Consider the following 23,587-nt stretch of genomic DNA (forward strand, 5'->3'; position numbering starts at 1 on the left):
TTCCTTTTCTCTACTATGCACAATTCCTCTCTGTCCTCTCCCCTTTTCTCCTTCGCTTATTTAACAACTGGGCATCTGTTGGCAGCATCAGGGCGGAGGGGTTGGAGGCCTCCATCGCGACCCTCCCTAAACCGGGGAAGCCCACAACATCTCCGGGAAATTTTCGCCCCATAGCCCTCCTGAATTGCGACGTTAAAATCTATGCTAAAATCTGGGCCAATAGATTGATAGCGGTGCTCCCCAGCCTTATACACCCCGACCAAGTTGGGTTTGTCCCTGGCAGGCAAACCAGAGATGGCACAAGACGACTGATTGATCTCCTGGATGTGGTGGAGAGGGAGGGTCTCCCCAGTGTTTTCCTGTCTCTCGATGCCGAAAAGGCATTTGACAGGGTGCACTGGGGATATATCGAGCTCACGCTCGGAAAATTTGGGCTTACAGGACTGATTTCCAAGGCCATTATGGCTCTATACTCTAATCCCTGTGCGTCGGTTTGCTCGGGCGGCTTTAAATCTCGGACATTCCCGATTTTGAACGGGACCCGTCAGGGCTGTCCCTTCTCCCCCCTTATTTTTGCTCTGATCATGGAGCCTATGGCTGCCTTAATTAGACAGTGCCCTGATATTAGGGGGGTGCGGGTTGGGGAGACTGAACATAAAATTGGACTTTACGCTGACGATGTAGTGCTGACTTGTACCTCGGCTTTAATTTCACTGAACGCGATCACTTCAATTTTATCCCAATTTTCCGCGGTATCATATTATAAACTTAATCTGACTAAATCCATTATTTTCCCCCTTTTTCTTCCGGTTGATCTCCAAATTCAAATTCAATCTAAATTTGCGTTTATTTGGGCCCCTATGGGGTTTTTCTACCTGGGCGTCCGGATAACTAGATTGGATAGCATCGTTCGTTCTAATTGTGAGGAAACTATCACCAAAATTAGGAGGGGCATCGATCAGCTATCGAGCTCTTCGCTCTCGTGGATGGCCCGTATACAAACCGTTAAAATGCTATTTCTCCCCAAAATTATCTATTTATTTCGGTGCCTTCCCCTTTCCATACCTTCCAAATTTATTTCGGCTTTCCAATCAATCATAGATCGGTTTATTTGGAATAACAAGCCACACAGGATTAAGCGCCAAATCATGTCCCTTCCGTACTCTATGGGTGGTTTGGGTGTTCCCTCGATACAGTTTTACTATAGGGCGGCGATCTTAGAGCCTCTTAAGCTTTGGTGAGAGGGGAACTCGCGGTTACCCTGGGTGCTCATTGAATCTCATTTCGCCCCCAGAAATTCTCTCAAATTACTTCTGGAGCTTTGGTTGCTCCAGGTCTCTCCTCGTGGCCCTACTCTTCGCTCTATCAAGACGGCCTCTAAAATATCGTCGTCTGTTTGCTCTTCCCAATTCCTATTTATGTATGACTATGTCTCAATACGGGCCCTGGAGTGTGCTATTGGGCACACCTCTCTCTCCTCCTGGGAGATGCGGGGGGTGCGCCGGGTGGCTGACCTGTTTGGCTCGGATGGCTTATTGTCGTTTGAGGTCCTTGCAGGTAGATTTTCTCTCTCTGGCAGAGATTTCTTTCAATATCTACAACTCCGCAGTTTTCTCAGGTCGTGTCGGCTATTCGGTGCCTCCCCGCCTCTGTCGGAGGACCCAGCACACCGGTTCTTTAGACCGGCCACTCTCGTGCCCCATGGCGTTTCTATTATCTATAAGGCCCTCATATCCCATGATATTCCTGCTAAGCTTCCTTTTATGATTTCCTGGGAGTCCTCTCTTGGTTTTGATGCATCCCTAGAGGACTGGCACTTTGCGATGGTACACCCTTCCAAGTATTCCTCGTGTATAGGCCACTTGGAGCAGTCTAAAAAGATCCAGCTGCAGTGGTACCTCACCCCTGCTCGCTTGGCCAGGTTTGGTCCCTCTGCTTCCCCTCTCTGCTGGAGGGGGTGCGGGGCTATTGGTTCCGGTTCCCATATATGGTGGTCCTGTCCACGGGTTCAGGTCTTCTAGCGTCAAGTTGAGACTCTAATCGCGGAGGTCATCCAGGTTCCTTTTGTTTTAAGCGGGTGTCTGGCTGTTTTGGGTGTCTCTCTCGCGGGATTCCCCTCCCCTCTCCGTCCGATAATCTCTAATATTTTGATCGCTGCCAGACAATGTATAGCGAGTCACTGGAGATCTTCAGATATCCCATCTATGGCTGCTTTGATTTCCAAGATTAACCTTCGTTTTACCTATGAAGCAATTATGGCACAGAGTCTCTCCAAGAAAAATAAGGTACTCTCCTGGTGGGATCCTTGGGTTTCCTCGGTTCACATTCCTCCGTCCGCCCTTGCTCTCATTTAGTATCTTTTGTAAGCGGTGATTTGTGTTATAGTTAATTTTGTATTCTATGCTGAAATTGCTGTGATTCTAGAACAATGTGTATTGTTCCCCCTCCCCCTTGTTCCTTTTTCCCTCTTTGTTTCTCCTGCGGGGGATTTTTGTATGTACCTATTTCTTTATTGCTAATAAAAAGTTAATTGGTTAAAAAAAAAAAAAAAAACGCCTCCTGCGAGCACTTTTGCAGGACCCATTTTTTTCCGCCGGATCCGTTTTTCACGCCGGATCCGTTTTTTCTCGTATTAGCGCCGGATTGCGCCTGATGGTCAACGTTTCATCCGTTTTTTTGCCGGATCCGTCAAAAAAGCTGTTTCTGCCTGACGGATAACACATACAGAGTAACGTTTTTTCTGTCCGGCGAAAACACGCACAGCGACGGATAATTATTATCCTTGATAATTATTGTTCCCGCCTGTGTGGGAGTAGTTATATCGCCCTCGCTGCAGCGTGCCCAATAGCCAATACATAGCAGGCAGCCCTTCTGGCGACTAATTACCCTAGATGCAGTACCCTGACTGACCTGAGGTTAAGGGGGGTGCCAAGAGAGCTGCAAGTTTCAAAGCGGAACTGGGAAGTGGGATATAGATAAATCCCCTTCAGAAGGAACGAGGGGCAACCAAACAAGCCCGGTTCATGACAAATTGGTGTGAGTGGTGGGGATGATAAAGGTATCTTCCCCGTAAGCCGTGACAGAGTGGTGGGATCCCTGACATATCCGGTGGGATTCGTGACATATTGGTGGCAGCACGGTGGGATTCATGACACCGCCTACATCTGCATGCATCCTGCATACCCTATCTTTAACATTGGGTACGCAGGCCATGTAGATGTATGCAGATGCCTCCGCATGCGTCGTCTTGACGCTGCGCTGACCTGCGTCAAACTCAACATGTTGCGGTTGGCGCAGCTTCAAAACTACGCATGCAGAAGCATCCGCATACATCCGCATGGCCTGCGTGCCAAATGTTAAAGATAGGGTATGCAGGACGCATGCAGACGTAGGCGAAGCTGAAGGAAGAGGAGCGGCAGTGGGCGGGGCTTCACGGAGTTAGAAGGCTTTCATTCGCAGCCCTGCCGAATGCTAGTGTGAAACTAGACTAAAACAATCCCTTTTAACCCCTTTCTGACATCAGGCGTAAATGTACGCAGATGTAAGACTCCTTCCCTTTGATGTTGGCTCCAGCGCTGAATCACATCTTTCTGGCACATGTCAGCAAGTGCACCGGAAATCAAGCTCATCAGTGACCTCGTCACATGATCGCAGGTCACCGATGAGTTGGCATGACAACCAGAGGTCTCCAGCAGAAGTCTATGGTTGTCACTGCTGGATTGCTATGAGCGCCGCCCGTTAGCCGAAAAAACATGAACCAGGGATCATCTCGCCAAACTCCTGCTCTGCTTTAAACATGGGCAAAACGCTACTCAGGCAACACAGGGTGAGAGTAAAACAGTGTGGCAATGCTTTATTGTACCACAAAATAGGCAGATAACACAGAACAGTCACTGCACAGTACCCAAGATGTTGAACATTACAGAGTCTCGCCCTTCCGCTGACTCACCGGGAAAATAGCAGCTGTGACTACAGATCTTCCAGGGTCGCTACCTCACCTGTGGTACGCACACAGAGGAGGTAACGACAAGCGTAGGAAGATGCCAGTCCATACAAGGCTAGTTGATACGAGGATCACAACTTGGCTTCATATTCCAGGGTCGGTTACTCCACCTGTGGCACACACACAGACAAGAGGTAACAACAAGCGTAGGAAGATGATAGTCCATTGAGTCCATACAAGTTGCAAGGCCAGCTGATCTGAGGATCACAACCTGGCTTTTCCAAACGTATCCATGGTTCAATGATGGTCAATGGAGCAGATCTTTATTCTTGCAACCGAGGCTGAAAACCCCTAGGTTGGTTTCCTATGGAATGATAGATCCCTGTCCCTCGTAATGGAGCCTGATGTAAAATGGCTGCTGTCCTGTCCTTCTCATGTCTTATGATTGCACACATCCCTAGCCTTTATAACGATATTGCATTCCTTGACAGACCGCAGCATGGCCATTAGTTAGAAGCTGCTATTGATCTATGGAGCAGGTAAGTTTTCCCTGAGTGGTACATATTGGGCCGTCTGAAAACTGAGTTTAGTCCAGGACAATTTGTCTGCACTACTAAATAACAGCTGTTACAATACCAAACTAGGGAAGTCCCTACAGGAGAAAAAACACAAGAATTATACTGTACTGTATTTTCACGCACTATCTATTCCGGACACTGCAGTGGCTTATAAACTTACAAAGTATATAGCTGGAGGTCTGGGATCTGCCAATATGTGTCTAGTTTTCTGACTGTTTCGGATAACATGATACATGACTAGTTTTTTTTTCTAGTCTTGCTTGAATATAGGTCAATATTAAATAGTCTCCTGATGAGTCGCCTTTGGTGAAGATGGTGAAACACGTAGAAATGAGAGGCTTGGAGAGTGAGTGTGTATATGTCACCTCACCCTATATACTGAACTGTGAGGTACATGATTTCTATTAGTCACCTACTGACTAACCTTCAGGGGGTGAATTATCGGTATAGTTTTACATTTGGAATTGTTTAGTTTCGCCCTTTTGTCAGCAAACACGAGGAATGACAAGATAACCCATTTAAGATTCAATTTTGGTTCAAACTATTCCAACATTATGAACATAAAAAAGGCTTCTCCCCTATGTGACGTCTCTGATGTTTATTAACAGATGATTTTCAATTAAAATATTTCCCACATTAAGAAAATGAAAAAGGTTTCTCCTCTGTGTGACTGCTCTGATGTCTAACAAGAAGCACTTTCCATTTAAAACATTTCCCACAATCTGAACAGCAAAAAGGCTTCTCTCCTGTGTGAGTTCTATGGTGCCTAACCAAATCTGATTTTTGGATAAAACATTTCCCACATTCTGAACAGGTAAAAGGCTTCTCCCCTGTGTGGGTTCTCTGGTGAGTAACCAAATCTGTTTTCAGGTTAAAACATTTCCCACATTCTGAACAGGAAAAAGGCTTCTCCCCTGTGTGGGTTCTTTGGTGTCTAACAAGACTCACTTTATGGTTAAAACATTTCCCACATTCTGAACAGGAAAAAGGCTTCTCCCCTGTGTGGGTTCTCTGGTGAGTAACTAAATATCTTTTCTGGGTAAAACATTTCCCACATTCTGAACAGGAAAAACGATTCTCCCCTGTGTGGGTTCTTTGGTGTGTAACAAGACGCACTTTCTGGTTAAAACATTTCCCACATTCTGAACAGGAAAAAGGATTCTCCCCTGTGTGGGTTCTTTGGTGTGCAACAAGACTCACTTTCTGGTTAAAACATTTCCCACATTCTGAACAGGAAAAAGGATTCTCCCCTGTGTGGGTTCTTTGGTGTGCAACAAGACTCACTTTCTGGTTAAAACATTTTCCACATTCTGAACAGGAAAAAGGCTTCTCCCCTGTGTGGGTTCTCTGGTGACTAACAAGATTCCCTTTCCAGTTAAAACATTTCCCACATTCTGAACATGAAAATGACTTCTTTGCTTTAGGAGCAGTTTGTTTTTTAAAGCCTCTTTTGTGACTTTGATTTTCCTTAGCAGTCAGTAATGAATCAGAAGCTGGGACTTGTTTCATTGGATCAGATGACAGATCTTTGGTGTGAATTGATGATGATATATCTGGAGAAACAGCAATCACTTCAGTTGTATCTTGTAGGATCTCAAGATCATCAGATTTAAACATTGAAGATGTCAACTGTCCCTCTGATCTCCTAGTACAGTCATCTGTTAAGATAAAAAAAATTTAACACAATATCCTTGAGTTTTATATTATTGAACATTTCTGCTTCAACTGTCCATACAAATGGCAAGCTATGTACAACAACTTTATTTACTAAGACAATGACTGTTCACAGTCTAATAGAAAACCTTGTTGGATGAACCAGTAGTGTGTGTTCAACTGTTTGTTCATTCTGCCTTCCATATATCGAATAAAAAGAAATCAATCAATGTTATGTAGGCAAAAATAATACCAATTCCCATCTCACAAAAAACAAGTCCCCACTCAGGTCCATCATCTGTCAATGGAAAAACAGAGGTTTCCACACTATTAGTGGCTCAAATGCTATTGAAAAGCAACAGAGTTTCTATAAACCAATCCAGCAAAATCCGCTCTCACTTCTGAGTCTTGCAGTGTGCTCAAACTACATTTAGGATCCCTGTATTTAGCAATATTATAGAGTGAGAAGAATCCACTTAATTTGCGGTGTGTGTCTCCTGGAGCACAATCTGTGCTGGGTAATAAAATGGCAAATGTGTAATTTTCACTCTCCAACATCCACTGGGTCTTAATTTCAAGAAAATGGCTGTGGAGTCAAAATATTCACTCCTCCTACACACTTGGTCAAAATTGTTGGTACCCCTCGTTTAATGACAGAAAAACCCACAATGGTCACAGAAATAACTTGAATCTGACAAAAGTAATAAGAGATCTATGAAATTGAACAAATTAAAGTCAGACATTGCTTTTCAACCAGGTTTCCACAGATTTAAAAAAAAAAATAAAACTCACGAATTAGGCCTGGACAGAAATTATGGTACCCTTAACCGCTTTGTGACCACCAACCGTAGATAAACGTTGGCGCTGCACAAAACCCTGCTAGCGCCGGCATTTAGCTACCATTTGTCTACGGTCGGCAGTTTTGTGCTCATCGGGACCCCCACGTACCTTATAACGAGGGGATTCCGGCGCACAACAGTTCCTGTGACCCCCGACCTCATCGAGACCTGATTGGTTCAGGTCTTGATGACGTCAGAGTCACACCAGCTAATGAGACAAATCACTAGTAAAGTTTGTTGTAGCAACCAACTTTCCCGGGCGATCTGCCTGGTAAAAACGCTGTTTCTCCTCAGATCTCCTGTCAGTGAGAGATTAGAGGAGAAACAGTGTTACAAGTGCTGCTGGCAACAGCTGCGTCAGTCAGCGATCTTGTTATAAAGTTAAAAAAAAACATAGAAGGCAGGTTAGGGTTAGTGCTATAGTTAGGGTTACTGTTAGGCTAAAGTTAGGGTTTATTCTAAAGTTAGGGTTAAGCTAAAGAAGTAGGCTTTTCTCAATTGTCTCCCCAATTACTTGGTCACTTCAGAGTTTTCTATTAGCTTGCTGGAGCATACTGTCCTACAAATAAATTTATATGCGTCCCAATTCATCAGCCAGAATCCATGATCCTATTACATTTTTAGGACTTACATTCGCTATGGGGCTTGTTAAAAAAATGAGCATTCGGTCCTATTGGTCCAACTACTTTTGGCATTTTAACGACAAGAGTCAATGCCTGCTTAGAAATGCTCCAGAACATGACAGACTGTTGAAAATCAGACCCATCATAGAAGTGTCATGGGGGAACTGGGTAGACTAAGGCTGGTTACCCGGGCCCCTGCAATATCCCTCAGGCTAGGGAAACCCTGTCTGTCCCTTTCCCAGAAGTTACACTAAAGGTGTGCATGTCTGGGCCGCCAGGCCTGACCCTGACTCCTGTTTCAGCCCTAAGCTGAAACCACCACGCGCCACCCAGTGAAGAGACCACTGTCATGGTTCCCAATGGCAAGGGAACGTAGGAAACATATAAATAACGAACGAGCTCTCGGGTGATGGAAACTCGAGTTGACCGTGAGCTAAATCTACCACACAACTAACAGTAGCCAGGGAGCATACCTACGGCTTCCTAAATGCCACGCGCCAGCCGGAGGACTAACTACGCCTGGTAGAGGAAGAAACAGACCTGGCTTACCTCTAGGGAAATACCCCAAAAGATGATAGCAGCCCCCCACATGTAATAACGGTGAATTAAGAGGAAAAGACATACACAGTATGAAAGTAGATTTAGCAAAGAGAGGTCCACTTACTAGATAGCAGAAGGATACAAAAGAGGACTTCACGGTCAACTGAAAACCCTTTCAAAAAACCATCCTGAAATTACTTTAAGACTCCTGTGTCAACTCATGACACAGGAGTGGCAATTTCAGCCCGCAAGAGCTTCCAGCTACAGAGAAATACAAAAACTGCAAACTGGACAAAAGGTACAAAACAAAAGGACAAAGTCCACTTAGCTGATCAGCAGACTAGTAGCAGGAACATGCAACCGAAGGCTCTGGTTACAATGATGACCGTCAAGGAAATGACCGGAGAGCAAGGCTAAATAGGAAACTCCCAAACACTGATGGAAGCAGGTGAACAGAAGCAGCAAAGTGCAAACAAGTCACCAGTACCACCAGCAACCACCAGGGGAGCCCAAAAAGTGGATTCACAACAGTACCCCCCCCTTAAGGAGGGGGCACCGAACCCTCACGAGAACCGCCAGGGCGATCTGGATGAGCCCTATGAAAGGCACGAACCAAATCCGAGGCATGAACATCAGAGGCAGTTACCCAAGAATTATCTTCCTGACCATAGCCTTTCCATTTAACCAGATATTGAAGTCTCCGTCTGGAAATACGGGAGTCCAAGATCTTCTCTACGACGTACTCCAATTCACCCTCCACCAGCACAGGAGCAGGAGGTTCAGTAGAAGGAACCACCGGTACCTCATATCTCCGCAACAACGACCGATGGAACACATTATGGATAGCGAAAGATGCCGGGAGGTCCAAACGAAAGGAAACAGGGTTAAGAATCTCCAAAATCCTATAAGGACCGATGAACCGAGGCTTAAATTTGGGAGAAGAAACCCTCATAGGGACAAAACGGGAAGACAACCACACCAAGTCCCCAACGCGAAGGTGGGGACCAACACGACGACGACGGTTAGCAAACTGCTGAGTCCTCTCCTGGGACAATTCCAAATTATCCACCACTTGTCCCCAAATCCGATGCAACCGATCCACCACCGCATCCACTCCAGGACAATCCGAAGATTCAACCTGACCAGATGAAAAACGCGGATGAAACCCTGAATTGCAAAAGAAAGGAGAAACCAAAGTGGCAGAACTAGCCCGATTATTAAGAGCAAACTCCGCCAACGGCAGAAAGGCAACCCAATCATCCTGATTCGCAGACACAAAACACCTCAAATAAGTATCCAAAGTTTGATTAGTTCGCTCCGTCTGGCCATTGGTCTGAGGATGGAATGCAGACGAAAAGGACAAATCAATGCCCAACCTGGCACAGACTGCCCGCCAAAATCTAGACACGAACTGGGTAACCCTGTCAGAAACGATGTTCTCCGGAATACCATGCAAGCGAACCACATTTTGAAAAAACAGAGGGACCAACTCAGATGAGGAAGGCAATTTAGGCAATGGCACCAAATGAACCATTTTAGAAAAACGGTCACACACCACCCAGATGACAGACATCTTCTGAGAAACAGGGAGATCCGAGATAAAGTCCATAGAGATGTGCGTCCAAGGCCTCTTAGGAATAGGCAAGGGCAACAACAACCCACTAGCCCTAGAACAACAAGGCTTGGCCCGAGCACACACATCGCAAGACTGCACAAAAACGCGCACATCTCGAGACAGGGACGGCCACCAGAAGGATCTAGCCACCAAATCTCTGGTGCCAAAAATTCCCGGATGACCTGCCAGAGTAGAAGAATGAACTTCCGAGATGACTCTAGTGGTCCAATCGTCAGGAACAAACAGTCTACCAGACGGACAACGATCAGGTCTCTCCGCCTGAAATTCTTGCAAAGCACGTCGCAGATCTGGAGAGACAGCAGACAAAACCACCCCATCCTTAAGGACACCAGCAGGTTCAGAATTCCCAGGAGAGTCAGGCTCAAAACTCCTAGAAAGAGCATCTGCCTTCACATTCCTAGAACCCGGTAAGTACGAGACCACAAAATTAAACCGGGAAAAGAACAACGACCAACGTGCCTGTCTAGGATTCAGGCGCCTGGCAGACTCCAAATAAATTAAATTCTTGTGATCAGTCAAAACTACCACCTGATGTCTGGCACCCTCAAGCCAATGACGCCACTCCTCAAATGCCCACTTCATGGCCAAAAGCTCCCGATTACCAACATCATAGTTTCGCTCGGCGGCCGAAAATTTTCGCGAAAGGAACGCACAAGGTCTCATCACTGAGCAGTCGGAACTTCTCTGCGACAAAACCGCCCCCGCTCCGATCTCGGAAGCATCGACCTCAACCTGAAAGGTAAGAGAAACATCAGGCTGGCGCAACACAGGGGCAGACAAAAAGCGGCGCTTAAGCTCCCGAAAGGCCTCCACAGCAGCAGGGAACCAATTGGCAACATCAGCACCCTTTTTAGTCAAATCCGTCAGAGGTTTAGCAACGCCAGAAAAACCAGCTATAAATCGACGATAAAAATTAGCAAAGCCCAAGAATTTCTGAAGACTCTTCAGAGAAGTAGGCTGCGTCCAGTCGTAAATAGCCCGAACCTTGACAGGGTCCATCTCAATAGAAGAAGGGGAAAAAATATACCCCAAAAAGGAAATTTTTTGAACCCCAAAAACACACTTTGAACCCTTTACACACAAAGAATTCTCCCGCAAAACCTGAAAAACCCTCCTGACCTGCTGAACATGAGACTCCCAGTCATCAGAAAAAATCAAAATATCATCCAAGTACACAATCATAAATTTATCCAAATATTCACGGAAAATATCATGCATTAAGGACTGAAAGACAGAAGGTGCATTAGAAAGGCCGAAAGGCATTACCAAATACTCAAAATGGCCCTCAGGCGTATTAAATGCGGTTTTCCACTCATCCCCCTGCTTAATTCGCACCAAATTATACGCCCCACGAAGATCAATCTTAGAGAACCACTTAGCCCCCCTTATGCGAGCAAACAAATCAGTCAGCAAAGGCAACGGATACTGATATTTGACTGTAATTTTATTCAGGAGTCGATAATCGATACAAGGCCTCAGAGAGCCATCCTTTTTAGAGACAAAGAAAAAAACGGCTCCTAAAGGTGATGAAGAAGGACGAATATGTCCCTTTTCCAGGGACTCCTTAATATACTCGCGCATAGCAGCATGTTCAGGTACAGATAGGTTAAACAAACGACCCTTTGGAAATTTACTGCCAGGAATCAGATCTATGGCGCAATCACAATCCCTGTGAGGAGGGAGTGAACCAATTTTAGGCTCTTCAAAAATATCACGATAATCAGACAAAAATGCAGGAATCTCAGATGGAATAGATGACGAAATGGACACCATAGGAGTGTCCCCATGAGCCCCCCGACATCCCCAGCTTAACACAGACATAGCCTTCCAGTCAAGGACTGGGTTATGAGACTGTAACCATGGTAATCCAAGCACCAAAACATCATGTAAATTGTACAACACAAGGAAGCGAATCACCTCCTGATGGTCTGGAGTCATACGCATAGTCACTTGCGTCCAGAACTGTGGTTTATTACAAGCCAAAGGTGTAGAATCAATACCCTTCAGAGGTATAGGGACTTCCAGAGGCTCTAAATCAAACCCACAGCGCCTGGCAAAGGACCAGTCCATAAGACTCAGAGCGGCGCCAGAGTCCACATAGGCATCCACGGTAATAACTGATAATGAACAAATCAAGGTTACAGACAAAATAAATTTGGACTGTAAAGTGCCAATTGAAATAGACTTGTCAACCTTCCTAGTACGTTTAGAGCATGCCGATATAACATGAGCAGAATCACCACAATAGAAGCATAACCCATTTTTACGCCTATAATTCTGCCGCTCGCTTCTGGACATAATTCTGTCACATTGCATTTTCTCTGGCGTCTCTTCAGAAGATACCGCCAAATGGTGCACGGGTTTGCGCTCCCGCAAACGCCGATCAATCTGAATTGCCATTGTCATGGACTCATTCAGACCTGTAGGCACAGGGAACCCGACCATAACATCTTTAACGGCATCAGAAAGGCCCTCTCTGAAATTTGCCGCTAAGGCGCACTCATTCCACTGAGTAAGCACAGACCATTTACGAAATTTTTGGCAGTATATCTCAGCTTCATCTTGCCCTTGAGATAGGGCTATCAAAGCTTTTTCAGCCTGAATCTCCAAATTAGGTTCCTCATAAAGCAACCCTAAAGCCAGGAAAAACGCATCCACATTGAGCAACGCAGGATCCCCTGGTGCCAATGAAAATGCCCAATTTTGAGGGTCACCTCGCAGCAAAGAAATTACAATCTTAACCTGCTGGACAGGATCTCCTGAGGAGTGAGGTCTGAGAGAAAGGAATAATTTACAATTATATTTGAAATTCAGAAACCGAGATCTATCTCCGGAAAACACCTCTGGTGTAGGGATTTTAGGTTCAGAAATAGGAGTATGCATAACAAAATCTTGTAAATTTTGAACCTTCGTAGCAAGATTATTTAAACCTGCAGCCAAACTCTGAGGATCCATCTTTAAACAGGTGAGCTCAGAGCCATTCAAGGATTATAAGGAGAGAAAGGCAAAGGCAGTAATTAGAGCTGAAATACAACTGATCCAACTATGGAGCAAGCATAGGGGAAACGAAAAAAAAAAAAAAAAAAAATTACAGACTTCTTTTTTCTCTCCTTTCTTCTGCCAATAAGTTTAACACTGGCCGGTCATACTGTCATGGTTCCCAATGGCAAGGGAACGTAGGAAACATATAAATAACGAACGAGCTCTCGGGTGATGGAAACTCGAGTTGACCGTGAGCTAAATCTACCACACAACTAACAGTAGCCAGGGAGCATACCTACGGCTTCCTAAATGCCACGCGCCAGCCGGAGGACTAACTACGCCTGGTAGAGGAAGAAACAGACCTGGTTTACCTCTAGGGAAATACCCCAAAAGATGATAGCAGCCCCCCACATGTAATAACGGTGAATTAAGAGGAAAAGACATACACAGTATGAAAGTAGATTTAGCAAAGAGAGGTCCACTTACTAGATAGCAGAAGGATACAAAAGAGGACTTCACGGTCAACTGAAAACCCTTTCAAAAAACCATCCTGAAATTACTTTAAGACTCCTGTGTCAACTCATGACACAGGAGTGGCAATTTCAGCCCGCAAGAGCTTCCAGCTACAGAGAAATACAAAAACTGCAAACTGGACAAAAGGTACAAAACAAAAGGACAAAGTCCACTTAGCTGATCAGCAGACTAGTAGCAGGAACATGCAACCGAAGGCTCTGGTTACAATGATGACCGGCAAGGAAATGACTGGAGAGCAAGGCTAAATAGGAAACTCCCAAACACTGATGGAAGCAGGTGAACAGAAGCAGCAAAGTGCAAACAAGTCACCAGTACCACCAGCAACCACCAGGGGAGCCCAAAAAGTGGATTCACAACAGTACCCCCCCCTTAAGGAGGGGGCACCGAACCCTCACGAGAACCGCCAGGGCGATCTGGATGAGCCCTATGAAAGGCACGAACCAAATCCGAGGCATGAACATCAGAGGCAGTTACCCAAGAATTATCTTCCTGACCATAGCCTTTCCATTTAACCAGATATTGAAGTCTCCGTCTGGAAATACGGGAGTCCAAGATCTTCTCTACGACGTACTCCAATTCACCCTCCACCAGCACAGGAGCAGGAGGTTCAGTAGAAGGAACCACCGGTACCTCATATCTCCGCAACAACGACCGATGGAACACATTATGGATAGCGAAAGATGCCGGGAGGTCCAAACGAAAGGAAACAGGGTTAAGAATCTCCAAAATCCTATAAGGACCGATGAACCGAGGCTTAAATTTGGGAGAAGAAACCCTCATAGGGACAAAACGGGAAGACAACCACACCAAGTCCCCAACGCGAAGGTGGGGACCAACACGACGACGACGGTTAGCAAACTGCTGAGTCCTCTCCTGGGACAATTCCAAATTATCCACCACTTGTCCCCAAATCCGATGCAACCGATCCACCACCGCATCCACTCCAGGACAATCCGAAGATTCAACCTGACCAGATGAAAAACGCGGATGAAACCCTGAATTGCAAAAGAAAGGAGAAACCAAAGTGGCAGAACTAGCCCGATTATTAAGAGCAAACTCCGCCAACGGCAGAAAGGCAACCCAATCATCCTGATCCGCAGACACAAAACACCTCAAATAAGTCTCCAAAGTTTGATTAGTTCGCTCCGTCTGGCCATTGGTCTGAGGATGGAATGCAGACGAAAAGGACAAATCAATGCCCAACCTGGCACAGACTGCCCGCCAAAATCTAGACACGAACTGGGTAACCCTGTCAGAAACGATGTTCTCCGGAATACCATGCAAGCGAACCACATTTTGAAAAAACAGAGGGACCAACTCAGATGAGGAAGGCAATTTAGGCAATGGCACCAAATGAACCATTTTAGAAAAACGGTCACACACCACCCAGATGACAGACATCTTCTGAGAAACAGGGAGATCCGAGATAAAGTCCATAGAGATGTGCGTCCAAGGCCTCTTAGGAATAGGCAAGGGCAACAACAACCCACTAGCCCTAGAACAACAAGGCTTGGCCCGAGCACACACATCGCAAGACTGCACAAAAACGCGCACATCTCGAGACAGGGACGGCCACCAGAAGGATCTAGCCACCAAATCTCTGGTGCCAAAAATTCCCGGATGACCTGCCAGAGTAGAAGAATGAACTTCCGAGATGACTCTAGTGGTCCAATCGTCAGGAACAAACAGTCTACCAGACGGACAACGATCAGGTCTCTCCGCCTGAAATTCTTGCAAAGCACGTCGCAGATCTGGAGAGACAGCAGACAAAACCACCCCATCCTTAAGGACACCAGCAGGTTCAGAATTCCCAGGAGAGTCAGGCTCAAAACTCCTAGAAAGAGCATCTGCCTTCACATTCCTAGAACCCGGTAAGTACGAGACCACAAAATTAAACCGGGAAAAGAACAACGACCAACGTGCCTGTCTAGGATTCAGGCGCCTGGCAGACTCCAAATAAATTAAATTCTTGTGATCAGTCAAAACTACCACCTGATGTCTGGCACCCTCAAGCCAATGACGCCACTCCTCAAATGCCCACTTCATGGCCAAAAGCTCCCGATTACCAACATCATAGTTTCGCTCGGCGGCAGAAAATTTTCGCGAAAGGAACGCACAAGGTCTCATCACTGAGCAGTCGGAACTTCTCTGCGACAAAACCGCCCCCGCTCCGATCTCGGAAGCATCGACCTCAACCTGAAAGGTAAGAGAAACATCAGGCTGGCGCAACACAGGGGCAGACAAAAAGCGGCGCTTAAGCTCCCGAAAGGCCTCCACAGCAGCAGGGAACCAATTGGCAACATCAGCACCCTTTTTAGTCAAATCCGTCAGAGGTTTAGCAACGCCAGAAAAACCAGCTATAAATCGACGATAAAAATTAGCAAAGCCCAAGAATTTCTGAAGACTCTTCAGAGAAGTAGGCTGCGTCCAGTCGTAAATAGCCCGAACCTTGACAGGGTCCATCTCAATAGAAGAAGGGGAAAAAATATACCCCAAAAAGGAAATTTTTTGAACCCCAAAAACACACTTTGAACCCTTTACACACAAAGAATTCTCCCGCAAAACCTGAAAAACCCTCCTGACCTGCTGAACATGAGACTCCCAGTCATCAGAAAAAATCAAAATATCATCCAAGTACACAATCATAAATTTATCCAAATATTCACGGAAAATATCATGCATTAAGGACTGAAAGACAGAAGGTGCATTAGAAAGGCCGAAAGGCATTACCAAATACTCAAAATGGCCCTCAGGCGTATTAAATGCGGTTTTCCACTCATCCCCCTGCTTAATTCGCACCAAATTATACGCCCCACGAAGATCAATCTTAGAGAACCACTTAGCCCCCCTTATGCGAGCAAACAAATCAGTCAGCAAAGGCAACGGATACTGATATTTGACTGTAATTTTATTCAGGAGTCGATAATCGATACAAGGCCTCAGAGAGCCATCCTTTTTAGAGACAAAGAAAAAAACGGCTCCTAAAGGTGATGAAGAAGGACGAATATGTCCCTTTTCCAGGGACTCCTTAATATACTCGCGCATAGCAGCATGTTCAGGTACAGATAGGTTAAACAAACGACCCTTTGGAAATTTACTGCCAGGAATCAGATCTATGGCGCAATCACAATCCCTGTGAGGAGGGAGTGAACCAATTTTAGGCTCTTCAAAAATATCACGATAATCAGACAAAAATGCAGGAATCTCAGATGGAATAGATGACGAAATGGGCACCATAGGAGTGTCCCCATGAGCCCCCCGACATCCCCAGCTTAACACAGACATAGCTTTCCAGTCAAGGACTGGGTTATGAGACTGTAACCATGGTAATCCAAGCACCAAAACATCATGTAAATTGTACAACACAAGGAAGCGAATCACCTCCTGATGGTCTGGAGTCATACGCATAGTCACTTGCGTCCAGAACTGTGGTTTATTACAAGCCAAAGGTGTAGAATCAATACCCTTCAGAGGTATAGGGACTTCCAGAGGCTCTAAATCAAACCCACAGCGCCTGGCAAAGGACCAGTCCATAAGACTCAGAGCGGCGCCAGAGTCCACATAGGCATCCACGGTAATAACTGATAATGAACAAATCAAGGTTACAGACAAAATAAATTTGGACTGTAAAGTGCCAATTGAAATAGACTTGTCAACCTTCCTAGTACGTTTAGAGCATGCCGATATAACATGAGCAGAATCACCACAATAGAAGCATAACCCATTTTTACGCCTATAATTCTGCCGCTCGCTTCTGGACATAATTCTGTCACATTGCATTTTCTCTGGCGTCTCTTCAGAAGATACCGCCAAATGGTGCACGGGTTTGCGCTCCCGCAAACGCCGATCAATCTGAATTGCCATTGTCATGGACTCATTCAGACCTGTAGGCACAGGGAACCCGACCATAACATCTTTAACGGCATCAGAAAGGCCCTCTCTGAAATTTGCCGCTAAGGCGCACTCATTCCACTGAGTAAGCACAGACCATTTACGAAATTTTTGGCAGTATATCTCAGCTTCATCTTGCCCTTGAGATAGGGCTATCAAAGCTTTTTCAGCCTGAATCTCCAAATTAGGTTCCTCATAAAGCAACCCTAAAGCCAGGAAAAACGCATCCACATTGAGCAACGCAGGATCCCCTGGTGCCAATGAAAATGCCCAATTTTGAGGGTCACCTCGCAGCAAAGAAATTACAATCTTAACCTGCTGGACAGGATCTCCTGAGGAGTGAGGTCTGAGAGAAAGGAATAATTTACAATTATATTTGAAATTCAGAAACCGAGATCTATCTCCGGAAAACACCTCTGGTGTAGGGATTTTAGGTTCAGAAATAGGAGTATGCATAACAAAATCTTGTAAATTTTGAACCTTCGTAGCAAGATTATTTAAACCTGCAGCCAAACTCTGAGGATCCATCTTTAAACAGGTGAGCTCAGAGCCATTCAAGGATTATAAGGAGAGAAAGGCAAAGGCAGTAATTAGAGCTGAAATACAACTGATCCAACTATGGAGCAAGCATAGGGGAAACGAAAAAAAAAAAAAAAAAAATTACAGACTTCTTTTTTCTCTCCTTTCTTCTGCCAATAAGTTTAACACTGGCCGGTCATACTGTCATGGTTCCCAATGGCAAGGGAACGTAGGAAACATATAAATAACGAACGAGCTCTCGGGTGATGGAAACTCGAGTTGACCGTGAGCTAAATCTACCACACAACTAACAGTAGCCAGGGAGCATACCTACGGCTTCCTAAATGCCACGCGCCAGCCGGAGGACTAACTACGCCTGGTAGAGGAAGAAACAGACCTGGCTTACCTCTAGGGAAATACCCCAAAAGATGATAGCAGCCCCCCACATGTAATAACGGTGAATTAAGAGGAAAAGACATACACAGTATGAAAGTAGATTTAGCAAAGAGAGGTCCACTTACTAGATAGCAGAAGGATACAAAAGAGGACTTCACGGTCAACTGAAAACCCTTTCAAAAAACCATCCTGAAATTACTTTAAGACTCCTGTGTCAACTCATGACACAGGAGTGGCAATTTCAGCCCGCAAGAGCTTCCAGCTACAGAGAATTACAAAAACTGCAAACTGGACAAAAGGTACAAAACAAAAGGACAAAGTCCACTTAGCTGATCAGCAGACTAGTAGCAGGAACATGCAACCGAAGGCTCTGGTTACAATGATGACCGGCAAGGAAATGACTGGAGAGCAAGGCTAAATAGGAAACTCCCAAACACTGATGGAAGCAGGTGAACAGAAGCAGCAAAGTGCAAACAAGTCACCAGTACCACCAGCAACCACCAGGGGAGCCCAAAAAGCGGATACACAACAGACCACACACCAATCCCCACAGAAAGCACAGACAGGGAAAACTGAAAAACGCACCACGCCGCAGACACACAGGAATACACTATAATGTGCACAGGGCAAAACAAGTAAAAATAGGAAGGATGAATATGACAAAGGATAATACACCACCAGATACGATCTTCCTACACCAAGACCACCACTCCAGACCGGAATCACTAGGCATAAAGCACAAGCTATAATCGGCGACGCCCAAAGTCCAGCGTGACTATTTAAAGACCGTGGGCGTGACCCAGCCCCCAACCTGATTACCAGCTAGATTAACCCCGAGCAAGCTGGATAAAATCTAGCTGACGCCACTGAGCGTGTAGTGGACGTAAGTGGAATTACCGCTGTCTGTCGGACGCCCTAGTGTGAACAGCGTCCGACATGACAAGACGACTTGACAGAAAAATTCTTAAAGCTTTACACCCCAACAGAAAACATTTCCATTGATGCATCCCCTGTAAAATTCAAATGAAGACTGCACCTCAAGCAATTTATTCCTTCTAACAGGGCAAGGTTCAGAATAAAGTTCTATAAAATGTGCGACAGTTCAACAGGATACACATCAGCTTTTCGAATTTATGAAGGAAAGACAGCCAACTAAACCCACCAGGATGCCCTACTTATCTGGGGACATCTGAAAAAACCGTTTGGGAGCTGATAACGCCATTATTACAAAAAGGCAGCTGAAACAAGAAAGAACCCCCAAAGAAGATGTCGTGTATGTTCCAAGAGAGGAATGAGGCATGATACCCACTATTATTGCCCACAATGCCCATCATTGCCGGCCTTATGCCTCCATGACTGCTTTATAATCTGTAAGCCTCATGAGCCCCTAGATAGGCATGTATCAATCAGTCTCATAAACTCGACGCGTTTCTCCTCCCACAAGAGGTTCATCAGGAGTGTATTCATATATTATCAGAGACTGCTACTTATCTTTTTATGTTGGCTGTCCATGATGATACAGGACACTATCTCGAGGGTATAGACCTGATGTGCTCTTGTCCTGTATCATCATGGACATGGCTTACAGTCTATGAGTCTGTGAGACTAATGTACATATACCTATCTATGGATTAAGAATTTTTGTTTGAATCTGAAAGACAGATGTTTGTAGGCCTATTCATGGGTCTAGGAAATATGTGAACCTGGGTTTTTACGGCATGCAGGTTTTTTCCATATGGAATATTAACTCTTATATGTAACTGATGTAATGTTTGATCTATTGAGACCATTATCGCAGGGCATTGTGCAATATACGAGTATATTTTTTATACCTAGGACATTTGTTTGTGCACAATCATTGTCCTGGGTTTCTTTTCTATTGAGATCTACGGTTACTATTACCTATATGAATATTGTATAACACCGATACCTAGGGCATTTCCTGCAAGACTCTATTTTTCATCTTCTATGTCTCCATGGTTCATCATTGCTTGTCGGTACATGGTCTTATACTTCAGCACTTTACATTATAGCTAGATATTGCCCATATACTAATCTAGTTAGGGCATTCTCTTTGAACAGCCGTCGAGGAGCGGGGGCGCCATATATCGTAAAATTTAGGGTGCCAACCTCCGCTGTGAGGCAGGGTTAGATTAAGGGACAGTTTTCATCATTTATTGGTCTCTATCTACCGACAGTACATCTATACACCTTTCCATCCCTTCCCGTATAGGGAGTTTGAGGATAGAAGGGACAGTCGACGGTGGGCGGGGGCGCCATTGCGCAGGTTTAGGGTGCCAACCTCCGCTGTCAGGTAGGGTGCTGACGAGCGATAGGCAACTAGGGATAGGCAGCTCCCTAGGCCTTTTCTATATAAGTACAACATTTCAAACCTACACATATTTGGTATTGCCACGTTCAGAATCGCCCGATCTATCAATAAAAAAAGAATTAACCTGATCGCTAAACGGTGTAATGAGAAAAAAATTCCAAAAGTCAGAATTACTTTTATTGGTCGCCGTGACATTGCATTAAAATGCAATAACAGGCGATCAAAAGATCGCATCTTCACCAAAATGGTATCATTAAAAATGTCAGCATGGCACGCAAAAAACAAGCCCTCAACCGACCAGAGATCACGAAAAATGGAGACGCTACAGCCCTCGGAAAAATGCACAATTTTTTTCTTCTTTTTTTTTTTTTTTTTTTTTTTTTTTTAAGCAAGGTTTGAAATTTTTTTTACCAACTACATTAAAAATAACCTAGACATGTTTGAAATCTATGAGCTCGTAATGACCTGGAGAATCGTAATGGCTGCTCAGTGTTAGCATTTAGTGAACCTAGCAAAAAAGCCAAACAAAAAACAAGTGTGGGATTGCACTTTTTGACAATTTCAGCGCACTTGGAATTGTTTTCCTGTTTTGAGGTACAAGACATGGTAAAACCAATGATGTTGTTCAAAAGTACAACTCGTTCCGCAAAAAATAAGCCCTCACATGGCCATATTGACGGAAAAATAAAAAAGTTATGGCTCTGGGAAGGAGGGGAGGGGAAAACGAAAAAAGCTCCAGGGGTTAAGGGGTTAAAAATGGGGTCTGATTAAGAACACAAAACTGGCTGCGGGAAGAGGATATATCAGAGTATTGTGGACACTACTGTGATCAAAAACCGTGACTATAGACAATAACATCTACTGAAATGCTCAAACTGCACAGTCTCCATCAGTAATAAATGAGGAGCTAGTGGTGAAACCTCTCTGGGGTAATTAGAGCACGGGGCTCGGGGACTTCACAATCTAAACTATCGGAAGCTCCAATATTTTCTGTCAGATGAGTTTCAAGAAGAAATATTACACATTTATAGAGAAGTATGTATAAAAGGGCGGAGAGGAGATATCTTAAAGGGAACCTGTCAGCAGGATTGTGCTCAGTGACTACAGACACTGTCAGGTTGGTGCCATTATACTGATTACACCGATACCTGGTGATGAAATCCGTCTTGTGGTTGTTGTTTTATCTGTATTTGTAGATTTCAGTTAATGTGATTCTCGTGCTCTGGGGCGGGGCTGTGGGCGGGGCTTTATGTGGTGTTCTGGGGCGGGGCTTTGCGGTGCTCTGGGGCGGAACTGTGGGCAGCCTGTGGGCGGGGCTTCATGTGGTGCTCTGATTATATATGCATCTGTATTGGCTTATGACAGGTCATACGGTTTATGGCTGCGCCTGCACAGTAGAATCTATAAGTAAGAGATGCTATTGGACAGGAGCCGCTTGTGTCATTTTGCTGGATGTAAAAAAATTTTATAAGCCTCACAATAACCACAATATTATAGGTTTTATCAACAATAATATCAACACTATTATATGCATTATGTAAAAGTGGGGGCAGGTCAGTGAGGGATCAGCAACCGGTCATAGGCCAATGCAGATGAATATGTAATCAGAGCGCCACATAAAGCCCCGCCCACAGCCCCGCCCCAGAGCACCACATAAAGCCCCACCCACATCCCACGCACAGCACTGCCAACAGCCCCACCCCCAAAGCACCACATAAAACCCCGCCCACAGCCCCGCCCCAGAGCATGAAAATCTCACTAACTGAAAACTACAAATACAGATTACACAACAGTAAACCAGAGTTACATTCATTTATGGTGGACGACCGTTGGAGCTACTTTGAATCCTGACCAGAAGATTAGAGAAAATAATATTGCTCCCCATTTCAGGAGAGATTGTGCAGTAATCTGAATTTCTTAGGATCAAAAACAATGTAATTTATGAGGTGGAGTGAACCCATGAAACCAGGGCTGGAGCCAACACATCTCCTGCAGGCGGGAATAAATGTATATTACAGCCATCAGCCACGCACAGCTCAGAGATATATCATGGCACCGGTGTGATGGGTTTATGTAGATTATCACAATCCTCCTGGAAGTTAGTCAGTTTTAATACAAAGTGAAAAGTCAGGATAAAGGGAAACTCTGTTATTGTCCAGAAATTCACACTTGGCCTCACTGCACATTTAATGTTGTCCATCATAAAAGTGAAGTTTGGCCAGAAAGACTGGACCTGGTCTTGTAGGGACCATATGATCACATTCAGCAGCACAGAAGGGAGAGGAGGGAGATTCATCTGATAAGATCTCAGGGTTCTAGGAAGCCAACAGCATCATTACCCTCCACTTTCTCTTACAGGCCCATCATAATATTTTTCTTCAAGTGATTTTCTATCTTGTCAGCACATTCTACGTACGCTGTCATTTGGCTTTGTAGTTCACAGATCTGGGCAGGTAACAGCGTCTCCTAAACCCAGGGGGTAGGTGGATCTACCAGGTTGCAGGTTCTATAGAAAAGGGCTTTTAATGTCCAAAGTCATTTGAACAGTTTTGGGTGGAGGAGAATGTTGTGGTCTAGAGGTAAAATGGTGATCATGGTAATACGGCCGGACTACACCACCGATAAAGCAGCCACAGCCGGTGACTGAGAAGAATCTGTGACTTCTCTGCATTTAGTGGTTACTACTCACCTGGGTAGTCATATGTGGTAATCTCCTCTTTACACCACTCATCCCCCCTCACATATGTCTCTGTAGTATTAATATGGGTCAGATCTTCACCCTGAAACAAATATTGTAAAAGTCACCGATAGATGGAGAAGTCACATCTATGATCAGCTCTAATCCTGCCATCTCCACCGTTCTCATTACACAAGTATAAAACATATAATACTGGTGGATAAAACAAGACTGAGCACAAGACCTTCACCGGCGTCTACACATCATAGGGGAGATCTCCTGACACCTTATCTCCATCTACCTGATGATCCTGAGGAACATTGGGATCTTCTTGCTTGCAGTCTTGTGGAAGAAGAGGATGGGGACATCTCTCTGGTGTTGTCCTCTTACTGGATAGATCTGGAGGAAACACATACAGGGAGTGAATTCATTCTTTACATACAG

At 45.0% G+C, this 23,587-nt stretch overlaps 1 protein-coding gene across 1 annotated transcript; it reads right to left on the reverse strand.

Moving 5' to 3' along the window:
• Positions 1 to 3,714: 3,714 nt before the first annotated feature.
• Positions 3,715 to 23,244, reverse strand: LOC143766896 (uncharacterized). Its single transcript, XM_077254900.1, has 2 exons — positions 23,156 to 23,244; positions 3,715 to 6,179 (listed from the first exon to the last, which is right to left on the reverse strand). Exon 2 carries the CDS (start codon positions 6,136 to 6,138, stop codon positions 5,158 to 5,160), a length of 981 nt encoding a protein of 326 aa, XP_077111015.1. The 5' UTR covers positions 6,139 to 6,179; positions 23,156 to 23,244; the 3' UTR covers positions 3,715 to 5,157.
• Between the last annotated feature and the right edge of the window lie 343 nt (positions 23,245 to 23,587).

Source organism: Ranitomeya variabilis, chromosome 4 (assembly GCF_051348905.1).
Source record: "Ranitomeya variabilis isolate aRanVar5 chromosome 4, aRanVar5.hap1, whole genome shotgun sequence".
Lineage (NCBI taxonomy): Eukaryota > Metazoa > Chordata > Amphibia > Anura > Dendrobatidae > Ranitomeya > Ranitomeya variabilis.